This window comes from Pogona vitticeps, chromosome ZW-PAR (genome assembly GCF_051106095.1).
Source record: "Pogona vitticeps strain Pit_001003342236 chromosome ZW-PAR, PviZW2.1, whole genome shotgun sequence".
Taxonomy (NCBI): domain Eukaryota; kingdom Metazoa; phylum Chordata; class Lepidosauria; order Squamata; family Agamidae; genus Pogona; species Pogona vitticeps.
The window spans coordinates 10492357-10506955 of NC_135800.1; the positions used below are offsets into that span (position 1 = coordinate 10492357).

The 14599-nt window shown below is 47.6% G+C and overlaps 1 protein-coding gene across 1 annotated transcript in view; it reads left to right on the forward strand.

Annotated features, from left to right (window-relative positions):
* WHRN (whirlin) overlaps positions 1 to 14599 on the forward strand; it is a 90186-nt gene that overhangs the window by 50191 nt on the left and 25396 nt on the right. The window contains exon 3 of the mRNA XM_072984649.2: positions 10125 to 10250. Coding sequence (XP_072840750.2) covers positions 10125 to 10250 — 126 coding nt within the window. The remainder of the gene's footprint in view (positions 1 to 10124; positions 10251 to 14599) is intronic.

The window sequence follows — 14599 nt, forward strand, 5'->3', positions numbered from 1 at the left end:
AAAGGTCCAGCCGCAAGACGTGACCGCTTAGCGATCCTCCTCGCCTTTTCTCCTCCTCTCCTCTTTTGTATCTCTGCTCAAAAGATGGAGAGCGGTTCGTGGAGCTGTCCTTGGCTACAAGTCCTGCAGCAGAGTAGTAAGGATACGACAGAGGTCCTCGTGGAAGGGGGATTCACCGGCCTGCTGCATCAGATCAGTGTCCCAACCATTTAGCGCCATTGACCAGAGCCGGCCCTACCGTTAGATTGATGAAGGCTGTCCCTTCCAGCGACAGATGCCACCAGGTTGGACCTGTTCAACTCTGCTCAACCTCTGTCTTCTTCCCAAAAAGACGACGGAGCTCCTTTAGAGGCAAGACTCCTTGACCAAACAAAGCCACGTGGGCAAAGCCGTCTGCAAGGATCTGTCTCGTAATCTTTGGGAATTCTTGGGCCAGAATCCCATTGGTTGAGAATCATCTTTGTGGAAGGGCGACTGAGCATGCCGCAGCGGCCAGCCTGCAGGGAGGGAGAGACCATGCCCCCCGTCACCCTTCTGCGAGCAGGATTTCTTAGCAAAACGTTGGCACTAGAGAAGAAGTGAGGCCTCGGGAGACAAGAGGTGACCAGATGGTGTCTCAATCTTCAGAATGGAGCAGTTGGGGGAGAAAAGCTAAGCCATTACCAGTTGATTGACATCAGGAGTGAAAAGCTGCTGCAGTGACAATCAGAGGCATTCAGCACTTAAAGGATCCCCTCTTTTCATGATGTGTTCTCTGTAATGTGCAATTTGACCCTTAAGCTTAGAGAAGCACCGCTGTGTTTCTGGTGTGGGCCGCTCCGATTGGGAAGCCAGTTGACTGGAAGCTCCCAGTTCCAGGCACTCGGCTCGTGCCTTATCATAAGGATTTCAGGATTAAAGACTAGCCTCTAGGATGCCTCCCTCTTCCCTTTGCAGCCAGATCAGATTGGATTACGGACCAGATGGCTCTGCAAGGGGCATTTTGTATCGTTGGACTGCACGGGCCAAAAAAGACACTGGAGTCTGATGTAAATGCCCTCACTTGCCTGTAGTTCTGTCCATCAGCAGCTCCGGGTAGCTCAGAGAAAAAAAAGTGCCCGAACTGTTAAGCTTGCTGATTTGCGTCCGGCGTTGTTGACAGCACCGATGATTCAGAAGAGCTGCATAACGCCACTTGGGGTGGGGAAGGGGGGGAGCTTTGTTTTGGAATAGGAAGCATGAGTCATTCGTTAGCCCTTTCTGGATTATATTGGGCGTCCTTTGAATCAACAGCGCAAAAGAGGAAGAAGCTTGGATTCACCCCCAAGAGACCCCATTTCTTGCCCACAAGGAGACCGCAGAACAGGTTGATCTGCCATGGGCCATTTTGTATAGGTGCAAAGAGACATCCCTCTCTTTCTCGAAAAGTCAAAGCACGACACGTACGGAAATAATGGCCCTTTTGTTGCTTGAGCAGTTGGAGATCTATGGAGCTTGGTGGGCAGGATTTCCTTACACATGAGGAAGCAGTGTTCCTGCTCACCCAGGTCCTCTGTGCCTCCGAAAGGGAGATGACGCCCGGACAGAGCGTTGCCTCCGTCTGACTGCACTGCTAGATAGCTCAGTGGTTGAGGTCTCTGGCTGGGGAGCCCGAGGTTGGGAGATTGATTCCCTCCCTGCACCTTCTTGACAGAGGGCTGGATTCCATGACCGATAGGGTCCCTTCCAGCTCCACAGTTTGAAGATGATTACCTGCATGCACCAGGATAGTGGCCAAGGTCTGTAAATATCAAGACGCTTGGGCCTCACTTAACCAAGGGAGTGTCGGAATATGGGCTGAATGTTGACTTCATTGCTCTTGCGTTGAGCGCAGTGATCATTTTTGAACTTGGTGTTATACTTTAGCAAGAGGGAGAAGAGCAATATGGAAGGCCTTTGTCTTCTGAGATATCTTAACCGTGGCGAATATAGCATTGTTGTGGTCCTCGTGTGCGAAGTCTGGACACAGGAGATCTACCTCTTGAGATGATCCTGGAATCCAGTGACACCTGTGTAAGAACGGAAGGATTCGGCGACCGCCTTACTGCCTCAACAGCCTGTCTTAAAATAGGACGAGCCACTGATACGATGGGATGGGAGGATAGGGTACATTTTACGATTTTGTTTTATGATTATGCTCTGAGGGGGAGCATTGGAAGGTTGCAACATTCAAGCCAGAATGGCAGGCTTAAAATAAAGGCAATCCAAACAACTAATTTCCGGAAGCTAAAAGCACACATTTCCATGACATTTGGAGCTGGGGAAAGCCGCAGGAGATGACAAATCTTGCTTAATCGGTGCGCTCTCTGCAAGCCGCTGACACCGAGGTGGCTCACCTCCACCGAGTTCCGACCAAATATATATGTGTGTGTGCGTGCGTGTGGAAATGATCAAACGGCGCCAGCAGGAGCGTGACTCAGCAACCGTATTAGAATATGTTTGCAGTAATGTGGGAGATTTATGTCAATTTTGTTCTGTGTCCCTTCAGGGGGGTAAATGCAACACCCAAGCCATTATGTGCAACTACATTATTCTGAGAAGTTCTAAAATAAGGCATTTCACTCATGAGTCTCGGTGCTCTATTCTTCTTTAGTCGTTGTTTCGCTTTCAGGTTTGTTCTGAGCCACCCAGTTTCATTTCATGCAGATTTTCCTTCTCTTGTATATGCTATTAGTGGGATGCTCTTCTGACATCCTCTGCGTGGTAAGCCTATGAGGATCAACCCCCCCCCGATCTGACCCCCCAAATGGATTTGATGTCTAATCAGCAGTTGAATCTGGAGGGGGCTCCTTCTCCTCACCTTCATTTTATAAAATGTTCTTATTTCGGCTCTCAGTCATACCAAGCATCTTGGAGTAAACAACAGGGTTTTTGAATAGGAAACGTACTTGATGAAAGCAGGGTGAGGTGGGTGAAAGAAAGCTTGAAAATGTAACTAAATAAAACATGAGCATTAAAGGCAAAGGTATAGGATGGATGGATGGATGGATGGATGGATGGATGGATGGATGGATGGATGGATGGATGGATGGATGGATGGATGGATGGATGGATGGATGGATGGATGGATGGATGGATGGACGCATGGACGCATGGACGCATGGACGCATGGACGCATGGACGGATGGATGGATGGATGGATGGATGGATGGATGGATGGATGGATGGATGGATGGACGGACGGACGGACGGATGGACGGATGCATGGATGGATGGATGGATGGATGGATGGATGGATGGATGGATGGATGGATGGATGGATGGATGGACTGAATTTAATTTCTTATAATCAAAGACCAGCATAAGGCAGAGTTGTAGATGGATCGAATTGTGTTTATAGACCACCTTCGCCACATTATATAAGCCAGGGGTGAAGAACCATCTGCCCTTCGAATTTTGGATTCCACTGCCCATATTCCTTTGCCATTGGCCATGATATCTGAGTTCTGGAAACGAGAGTCCAAAATAACTGGAAAGCCAAAAGTTTTCCATACTTGGTATAAGGAATGATGTGTCTGTCCATCCTGCCTCGTTATTGTTCTGTACTTGAGTCACTGGTTACTAGGTTTGTTCCCAATCCATGGTTTTGGATCTCCTTCGCCCAGTTTACCTGACTTACCAACACGAGTCTGTTTGTTTGACCTCAGTTTGATTATTTTTGACCTATCCTCTGGTTTCCTCTCCCCTCGTCTGTTCTCTAGCTATGGGTAACCTTCCTTGTTTTGACCTGGGGCTGTGAAATGACATTGCTGGGGACATCTTGCCTGGAAACAGGATTGTTACTGTAAGTTTACAGCCAAGGAAAGAGAGACATGCTTGAGGGGTTTTTCTACATTGACCTCCACTGGGTTCGGTGTGCCTTAAGCTGAAGGACCTCCAATAACCCCTTGCACGGTGGGATGAGTTGACTCAAGGCTCCAGACAGCCGATCAGAAGTGGCCCCATTTCCATGACACTCCACGCCATTTGCTCTGACGCTGAGCTGCTCCCGGGCCTCCGTTGTCACCCGATGACCTCTGCACAATGTTCTGACCCTCCCTTTGAAGTGACCAGACCAGATCCACACTTTTTGTGCCAATATTCAGATCGGGAGAGAGGTTTCACGCAATTCTCAACCCTACCAAGCCCTTGTCTGCTGGGAATATAATATTGTCTCGCTGAATCCTCCTGGCGGAGGAAGGGGAGCGTGTTTCTCCTGCTGCTGGAGAGCTTTCCGGAGACATCTGTTTGGGAAGAGAATGCTGGACTAGGTTGGCGGGTTGAGAGGACACCGCTTGGCCACCTGTGGGGGGTAATGGGAGTTGTAATCCCTGGAGAACCATCCATAACCCATCTGACATCTTTATGGGTCTTTTTTTTTAAATGACTCGTTTATTACTCTTATCAAAGTCATTGAAATAGATCTAGGAAGCCAGCTTAGCACAAGTTTGAGGTAGATTTGCCTTTACTTACAAGTAGAATAAAAGCGAGAAGCAGTGAAGACCAGGAAGAGGACCCAGGGGAACTGGGTTCAAGATGGTAACTCACCGAGGGTGGTGCCCCACCAAAGCCACCCCTTAAATATCTCACAGACCTTGAATTCCATGCAACTCGAGGGCAGCAGCAAATAGCGAGGGCTTGTTTCTCGAATCCAGCCACATAACAGTCCATGGTGGCGGTGGCGGTGGAGCGGGCGAGGCAGGAGAAGGCGTAAGAAAAACAGAGGTGAGAGAATAATTTAGTGGAGAAAACTGCCTCCCTAGTCTCCAGGCAAACAACAAAGAAGGGGAGAAATCCTGCCACGCTGCGCACACGTGGCAGAAGGGGAATGTTTTCCATGGAACCTTCAACCTTCTGATGATTTTCCATTAGCCCCAGCCAAATTTAATCCGTGTGCCTGTGTCTGCTGATGAGGACGGCTCCCGGTGCTGCGTCTCCGTTCTTCTTTTCTGGAATAAATAGCCGTTGCCTAGTTTCACAGGTTCGTGAAGGCTTGAATTGTCTTGAATTGGAAGAAGCAGGTGATCCATATTTTTTTAAAAGCATCTGCGGCTTTCAAGGGACCGATTCCTCCTTCTGGGCTGTAACGGGACAAAGAAACTGTTGGAATTTGTCATTATCTCCTCATCCTCCGTGTGCCATTCACTAGCCACTGTGGTCTGATACTGGCCATCTCTTCATTGCCACAGGCTGTACAGTTTCTCAGGGAGAGAGCTGTGGCCACCATTTCTGGCCAGAATGGTCCAGCTCCTGGAATTTCGAGGAGCCAAATCCGCCCACCCTTTGAGGCCGGTTGCCATAAAACGGGACGTTCCGTGTGTGCACAGCTCGGCACTGCTATCGTAGTTATTACAGGGTTTTGAATTCCTGCTTATAATTCCTTTTTTGCTGTTGTAGCCTAGCTACACGTTCCCCAGTTAGTCCGCCCCTTTTCTCATCGACTGGCACTTACAGTCTCAAGAACTCACTCTGGGACATGGGTAGGAGAAAGAATAAAAGTGTGTCATTACCTACCGTGGAGAACAGATCAGCAGCAAAATGAACCATAAACTGCCTAAAGAGAAGGAAAGAAACGCTCAGCAGTTTCTACGCCTCATTGGTTTTCAAGAAAGACCAGGGAGACACGAGTTCAAATCTGCATTGCCCAATTATGTCTACGTTTCTGCCTGCCATGGGTCCACACAAGTTATAATGGCAGCCACCGCGTGTGTTCTTCCGCCTGGAGACTTTAGCCTGTGACCAGCGTGACTCGTGTTCCTGGTGAATGGGGATAATGGGACTTGTAGTCCTCAGGAACCCTCTGGGAGGGCTGGTCTGAGCTAGAACACTGGGCTCTCGGCCTGAAAAGAAGTGAGAAAACCGTGAGGACAATCTCCGCCATCCAAGGTTGAAATGTGGCCCCTTGACAGCTTGTTAGCCCGTAATCTGCTGGATCCAAACCAGAGCTTGGAAATATTAGTTTTTGTTGGACTACAATTCCCAGAATTCTTTAGCCAGCATTCTTGTGGTCTGGGGGTAGGGGGTGGGGAGGAATCCATCTCTGATTCAAACCCGCATGTCCAATATTTTAATTCCACATGTTTCTTAATATAGCCATATGAAATAGATACTTCCTGGTATCATTTCACAATTAATCATATCAAAAATAGCAGAGAGAGCTTTTTTTAAAACCCTCTCCAGGATCTACACTTTTACCTCTTATTACACTTATCTGTGCCTTTAGCTCTCCTGCCTTTTATGCCGGCTGCTAAACACCCCAATTAATGTGGAATTAATGTACTTCTCTCTCTAGTGTTGCAATAAAAAGCATCTGTCTCCATCAGCGGGGGCCTCCTGGAAAGCCTTCATAATTTTTCCATCTATTTTGCCCAGATAATTGCTCCACAGTCTAAAGAGAAATAAATTTACTCCCCCAGTTATCTGTTTCCTTTGAGCGCTTCGGCATGCAGCCTGCGGCCGAGTTTTGTCAATAAGTCGTATGCTGTAATATTTAAAGGAGAAGGGGGTCGTTCTTCCCTCCTCTTTCCACATCCGCTGAAGCGGTGCGAAGCCTGAATTTTAATCAAAATCAGATCTGTCTTGGGTTTCCTCCGGAGAGCTTGGTGGCAAAATGCAATTAAAACATTCCACCTTCTGATCCACAGTTTTTGACTCAGAGCGACCAGGATTTCAAAAGTCTGTCTTCCTTCTGGAAGCGGCCACGTTAATTGTCTTCTAGAGATAAGCAGAATTTGGGTAAGAGTTTTCTTCAGCTCGCTGTTTAATGCAGAAGGGTCTAATTTCACCCTTGGACTTGGTCTCCAAACTGAAATTCAGTTCTCCTTTAGTATTTCCATTTTTCTGAATTTTGCAGTGGATTTCACCTATTTGAGAGAGAGAGAGAAATCGAAACATGTACACTAAAAAAACTGGCTTTGCAGTATAACTGTGACTTAAAAGAGTTCAGCTACAGTTTAATTAATAGTAATTAAAAGGGACCCTACGGATCATCAAGTCTGACCCCGGCCAAAAAGACACAGTGGTGTATTCGAACTCCCAACCTAACCCTCCTGAGCTATCCAGAAGTTCTAAATACCATCAAACATACAAGTAGCACTGTATTGGTCACTTAATATTTCCCAACTCTGAGTGGGTTCCTATGTAAACTTCATTTTAAGACAGCAGGAAAAGTAGACCGTCTTCCTTCCCAGATTTTTTTTTAATCAGTTTCCCCTTCCATGTTTTTAAGAGGGCCGTGCTGAGAATCCCCTCTTCAGACCCGCTTCCTAAATTCCTTTTGAGGTTTGGAATAATTTGGGAGCATTTTAATGCTTTCCATGATTATGACATTTTAATGGTCTGGTTGTGTAATTCCTTTTTAATGAGCTTTTAATGTCTTTTTAAAGGCACGTGTTAGCCGCCGCGAGCACCGTCATTTCATGGAAACCCAGGGTAAAAAAAAGATAAGAGTAAGGATAGGAATAAGAATAAAAATAACAACAGAAGAACTGCAAGGACTCTACTGAGTTCTCAATGATGCTGTACTGCAGGGTTGGCAACCTTCGGCATGCGGGGTACATGCTGCCCATTGGAGGATTTTTATGACTTCTAAGGTAACCTAGGAGACCCCACTTTAAAAAGAAATCTTCCAAAATGAAGAAGCAGGGAAACCTCTATGACTGATGGGTTTTTCCCCAGTACACGTAAATGGACCCAAATGGACCTATCCAGGCCCTTGATTTTGCATCGTACTGTCTTGCCTTTTTCTGATGCAAGACCCAAGGCGGTGGATGAGATCAATGCAAGCAGACCCCTGTTTCCCATATACAGTGGTGCCTCGCTAGACGATGATAATCCATTCCACTGAAATCGCTGTCTAGCGAAATCATTGTCTAGCGAAAAGCAAATTGTCGTCTAGCAAAAATTGGTTTGCGAAGCAGGGACCAAACATTGTCCAGCAAAATTCCCCCATAGGAATCACCGCTTTGCGAATCGCTATAGCGATCGCAAAAAGTCAATGTCTAGCGAAAAAAACTGTCATGCGGGGTAACTGTCTAGCGAGGCACCACTGTATATTATATATAAGGATTCAAAAAAGCATACACTGGCAAAAGAGAAAGGATAGAGAATAACTGAAACGGCAAGAAATTCAGAGAAATTTCATATATTGGAAAAGAGGTTATTTGAGTTTAGTAATAAGAATTCAAGAATGTCAGTCAGAGCAACACAAGTTTTTTTAAAAGCTAAGAGCCATATTGGAGCTGAGATATAATGTGTGATCCGATGAGAGATCAATTAGAAGCCTTCCAAGATTTTCTTTTTTTCAAAAATTATATACTGTGGGGAAGCTATTTCCAGGAGGATTTAAGGAAAATAGAGAGAAAAGTGTGGGGAATAAAATATGGGGATAGAGATCTAATGGAGTAGCCGATAAGAGGAGAAGAGAGGGTGGAAAGAATTAAGAAATTAAGAATAGAGAAGACACCAGGAATTGATGGGTTGGGTCCAGAGTATCATAATTATTTTAAGGAAAACGTTGGCGCCTAAATCAACCAAGGGAGAAAAGGGGTCCGTGATCCTGGAAGCAGTCAATAATTATATTAACTTTAAAACATGAATAATGATCCTAGTGACCCTGAAGCTTATAGACCCACATCTCCCATAAATCATGGCAATGCTAAGAAGATATTTGCAAAAGGGAATGAATATATATACTAAATACATAGAAGAAGGTCAAAGTGGTTTTATGCCAGGACGGCCAAATGGCGGCTCTGGCCAGGAGGGAGCTGGATGTAAGGCAGGGGACATCTAAGGAAAAGGTGAAGGCAGGGACAGTGTCATTCGATATTTCAAAGGTGTTTAACTGGGCGCGTCAAAATATGAAATAAATGTAGGCTGTGGGGGAAGCAGTTCCTCCCGTTTCTGTCTGTTAAGGCAGTTACTGAAAGGGACGCGATATTCTGTGTGTAGCCCCAGGCCTTCCTCCTCCTCTTCCTCCTCATTGATCTGTAACCTGTTCTCTCCAGCAAGAGAGGCTGATGCCTGCGGGCTTTTCCATTCCTGCTCCCCTTCCCACCTCGGTTTGCTGTTTCAGGAGCCTTTCATGCGGTTCTCCTGTCTTGCTTTGTTTGTACTGGGAGGGGGGTCACTGGGGGTCAGCCGTCTTGTTCCTGCTTCCCCCCCACACCGGCTCTGAGCCGGATAGCCGCCCACATCAACGCCGAGAAGCTGCAGTGCTTGGCAGGTCATTGTAGACCAACTGAGCTGAGAGGGATCCTAAGGGAGCTCCATCCCCTTGTCTTGTCGGGGGCCAAACTCCCAACCTCTGGATCTGCAGCCAGATGCCTCAACCATCCAGCCAGCTACATGACTGGACTCTAATGTGGATGTTTCACATCATCAACAACAACAACACCATCTTAGAACATCAGAGCTGGGAGGGAGCTGGTGGGTCATGGCACTCCGTCGTGAGCTCCACGGAGGGAAGGCGGGCAACCCACGGAACGAGGAGACGAAGAACGGCGGGCAGAGCAATGTTTCATGAAGCCCCCGCTTGGTTCCCTCAGCCTCCTCCAGAACCAACATTTCTTTCTTGGTGGTGTTGACCGTTAACATTTGTTGTCCTTCCCTCCAGGCACAAAGAGTCCGCCCGGAGGGAACCCTCTCCCTGGGAAAGTGCACATTTCGGCAGGATTTCGCAAAGTATGCTCAGCCCCCTTTGCCCCTTGCACCTGTCCATGAGCCCTGAACGGCCACTTCCAAATTGGGCTCCCTTGTGCGCATCTACCTAAGCAGGGTTGACCTGATGAGGTCGGTGTGGCCTAGATTCTGAAGCCACCTGGTCTCCGTGGACAGCCGTGGGCCCCAGGGGCAGCCCCCAGTGCCTCTCCCAGCCCTCGCCCGCCCGGTTTCTGGGACATCACCACTGACTGCCTCCGGGACCGTGCGAGGAAACACGCGCACCCCAGTCTCTAGAAGCATCACACTCCCTTCCCTAAAGGGAGGACAGTCTTTGTCCATTGGTTTTGGAAATGAGCCACCGCAACCGGATGCATGAAAGGAGAGACGATCCAGGTCACCATTTCCATGCGAGGGACTCTGCGCATGCTTATGGGCATTCGGAATTAACCCTTTCTTTCTCGGCACAGGTGAACCTGGTCTTGGACGAAGGGCGGTCCCTGGGGCTCATGATCCGAGGAGGAGCCGAATACGCTCTCGGGATTTACATCACGGGCGTGGACAAGGGCTCTGAAGCAGAAAGCACCGGATTGAAGGTAGGGGGGGTGCAAATTCTGGCCTGATTGGTCCTTACGTGGTAAATGGGACCACTTTTGAAAAATTATCCTTTGTGTGAGATGGAAAGGGTTCCTCCCCCTCCTCCTCGTTGCCTTTGTTTTGAGAAAATTGTGTGATTTTGGCAAATTTCTGTACAAGGGTTGTATTTGCGCTGGGTGGGTCATTTGTGTCTTTGTGTTCCGTCCGCCTGTTGCACTGTGTGCGCTGAAGGTTTGTGTTTAAGTTTATAAAGGAGGATGACAGAGCTTTTGTACGGAGATGGGAGTTTTAGCTGAGTTGCCTTTTGGGCAAATTGCAAAACCAAGAAGGGGAGAAACTGGCATCTCAGTCAGAGCTGAGAGATCTTGAAACGGTTGGAAGAGAGAGGGAGACCCAAGCTTCACACACCCCTCTGTTTTTGCAGGGTGGGGAACCTTTGGACCTCCAGATGTTTTAGATGTCAACTTCCAGATAGCCCAGACTGCATGGCGAAGGCTAACTAATCAAGAACCGGTGATATAGTAGTTTGTGTGCCAGAACAAGAATCAGAAGACATGGGCTCAAATCCTTGCTTAGCCACGGAAACTCACTGGGGGAGATGGTCTCAATGGGGATGCCATCTCTTGAAGCTCTGACGTACCTTGAAACCCCTACTAGGGCCGCCACAAGACAGAAGCAACTTAACAACAGCAGGCAGTATATGTCGTCTACTCTATGTGTTCTTTCTCCAAATAGGCACAAAATATGCTTTATTTCAAATCAATATCTAAATGCAGGAGAGTTATTTCTGTTTACTTATTATTTATCCAAAGCCCAGGCATCCAGGTAGGCATTTAGCCTCGTTATGCCTCCTACCAGAAGAGCCAGCCTGGGTGGCCTTGGGCCAGCTGCACAGTCCCACAGCGCCCCTAGAGGAAGGGGAGAGTAAAGCACTTCTAAGCACTCTACCTGGAAAGGCTCACCCTAAGTCAGAATTGGGGTGATGGTATATGAATGTTATTATATATCCAAAGCATTTCTTGGTTGAATTTCTGCCCCCGTGTGTCCCCCAGGGCCATTCTCGTTGAGTATCAGCCAAGCAAACGTCCTCGTGTTCTTTCAGAAGCTGGCATTGCCCCTATACTCCTACCGTGATGGGAGCAATCCTTCATCGGCCTGTGGAAATAAATGTTTTTTTTAAAAAAATATCCTTTTAGGAGCCTTTTCTCAACGAGCCAACATCACAGGTAAACACTGGCGCATAAAACAGCTACCACATCAAGGTGATGTGGAAGATCTTCTGCCATGTTTCCATAGATTTCCCCACCCCGTTTTCCCCTGGTCTAACTTCACCATTGGGGGCCGCATTCTGTACAAAACCCACACATGTCGCGATTAACACAATGAGCAATCAACCTAACGGTCTTATCTTTGTTTCCCTTTCTTCCTTGCTTTATTAAAAAACTGAAACTCTGATCCATCTCGCAGTCGCAAAAGCCACCTTTATTGTGCCACATTTTGACAGTGCTCGTATTAATCAATCTTGACATAAGCAATAATCTCGAAGCGGCCGTAGGTATGGTTAGATATTCTTCCTTGATGACTTCTCTAGTCCCAGGCATGGGGAGAAATGGGCTGTTTTCATTTTAATACAAACCGAACTAAGTTAGATTTCCTGAGTGGATCATAGAATCATAGAAAAGTGAAGTTGGAAGGGTCCTACAAGGCCATCAAGTCCAACCCCATACTCAGTGCAGGAATCCACATCGAAGCATGTCTGCCAGGAGATTATCCAAGTTTTTCTTGAAGGCCTCCAGGGTTGGAGCGCTCACCCACTCCCGAGGTCACTGGTTCCACTGTCGTACTGCTCTAACAGTTAGGAAGTTTTTCCTGGTATTCAACCAAACTCTGGCTTCCTTTAACTTGAGCCCATCATGACATGTCTTGCAGTCTGGGATGATTGAGAACAGATCCTGCCTCTCCTCTGGAGGACAGCCTTTCAAATGTTTGAAAAGTGCTATCATATCACCCCTCTGTTGTCTTTTCTCAAGGCTAAACATGCCCAGGTCTTCCAGCCTTTCCTCCTAGGGTTTGGTTTCCAGCCCCCTGATCATCCTTGTTGCCCTCCTCTGAACACGTTCCAATTTGTTGGCCTCCTTCTTGAAGTGGGGTTTCCAGAACTGGACATGATACTCTTGACGGGGCTCAACCATGGCTGAATAGAGAGGGACGAGGACCTCGCGGGATTTGGAAACTATACTTCTATTTAATTCAGCCTATGTTAAAATGCCAATAGCCTTTTTTTTGTAGCCACATCACACTGTTAGGTCATATTCACCTTGTGATTGACAACCATTCCAAGGTCCTTCTCGCTCATTGTTTCACTGAGCCAGGTCTCCCCCATCTTGGAACTGTGCAACTGTTTTTTCTTTCCGAGGTGCAGGACTTTGCACTGATCCCTGTTGAATTTCATTCTGTTGCTCCTTTCTGTCCATTGCAATGGGATTGTGGCATGGATGCTTCCCAAATATGTGAGTACATCCTAAAAATGTTGGGCTTGTTTGGTGCCTGCATGGTTTGAATCACTGCATTCAGTTACTGTATATCCGGAATCCACGCCCTTGGTCGTTTGGACTTCCGGAAGCTGTCTTGCCAGCCAGCCAACGACAACCTCTTCCAGGATACTCCCTTCCATTTCCCCCTTCCTTCCTGCTGTTTTCCTTTCTTCTTTTTCCCCCTCCACCACCAGGAATGGTTCACGCTGGGCTCCCAAGGGGCATGCTGGTTAGAATTTTTAAAAATGGTGGCTGTCAACCACAAGAAGGGTTGATGAAACCCAACCGAAGTCTGATTCACATGGAGCAACGGTGAAAGCCAAGAGTCATGGGGACCTTTGCTCTTTTCGAATACATCTTCTTGGACCTCCCGGCCAGGGAACTGTTGTTTTAAACAGTTACTTTCTCCATTTCTCGGCCTGAGGGTGAGCACCCAGCATCTCCCCACTCAAAGCCACAAAAGGTTCGTTCAGCAAGTTAATTGATGTGGAAGAGATCCTTTCAAGCTTAAAAGACCAACACCCACCCACCCCAAATTAAATTAAATGAACACTGAGTGGCATTTTTAAAAAAAAAAAAAGTCTGAAAGTTGAAGCTCCAGGTTGCAAGCAGATTGATGCACTCATTTGCATATCAAACAGCAGCCGTCCATCCTCAATTACCTGGAATCAGCAGGTGGAAGTGGGGGGAGGGGGGAATAATACCACAATGATTAGATTGGATTCCCATTGAATTAAAACTTCTTCCAAAATGCAGGCATGGCAATGAGATGCATTAGAGCTTGCCAATCTTGTGAGGTGGCTTGCAGGTTGAAGCTGATGTTTCTTGCGGGCCTTTGTCTACCCTGTAGCTATTATTTTCTGTCTTTTCCTTGAGCTCCATGTTTCGTTGCCTGCATCCAATTTATTTTATTATTTGATTTGTTATGGTCACTTATATCTTGTTCTTCTGTCCAAAGACACCCAAGCAGCCACCAAGCTCTCTCTTCTCCCCCCCCCCCTTCCTTGCTCTGGTGTGACTTTCTGATCAGTCATTATGCTCTGGACAAATTCTCGGGAGGATAATTTCGTACCGGGTAATGTGGGATCTGTGATTTCCCCTGCTTCCCGAACCCAATCCCATGCTCCCCGTCAGCAATGATGGGGCTCTCTGGATTCCTTTGTCTTGTGCATGAAATGGAAGCGGGGGAGTAAATTATATCCTAAGAGAGACAGGTTGAATCCTCTGGGATTCTCTCCTGCTTTTTCGAAAGGCAAAAGGAAAGACAGGCGAAGCGACTCTAAGACCGTTAGGGTCAGATGGAGAGCTGCTTTTCAGCTCCCTATGAAGCCAGAAAGAGGGAGCCAAAGGTACCGCAGGATTCCATTCTGATCCCCTCAAGAAGATTTGCTACCCCTGAACAATGTCCAAGACCATTAATGTGGGAGCTTCCGTGCCTCATTTCTCCGGCAAAGCCAGACTTCTCAACCTCCTCCCTCTCTCTCTGCCTGGCACACCTCCAGATGTTCAGCCCTCCTCTCTGAGGTTTCGGTAGATCTGTTCATCTCCACACGGCCCAGAAGCGGGATGAGCGGAACGGTGCAGAGGCACTTGCCTCTCTGGGAATGAAAGAGGATTCTCTGGCCCGGTCCCTGAGCTTGGGCGGATCATTAGAAACCAAGGGCTGCCGAGCGCGGCCGTGCATTATTCATCACCACAAGGCATCCGGTGACATTGCACGCTGCCTAATGTCATGCCACCCTCCGAGGTGGCGAGCTTGTTGCACGGAGGGGGATCGGGTCTAAGGGAAGCACCGACAACCCCAAGACCCCCTT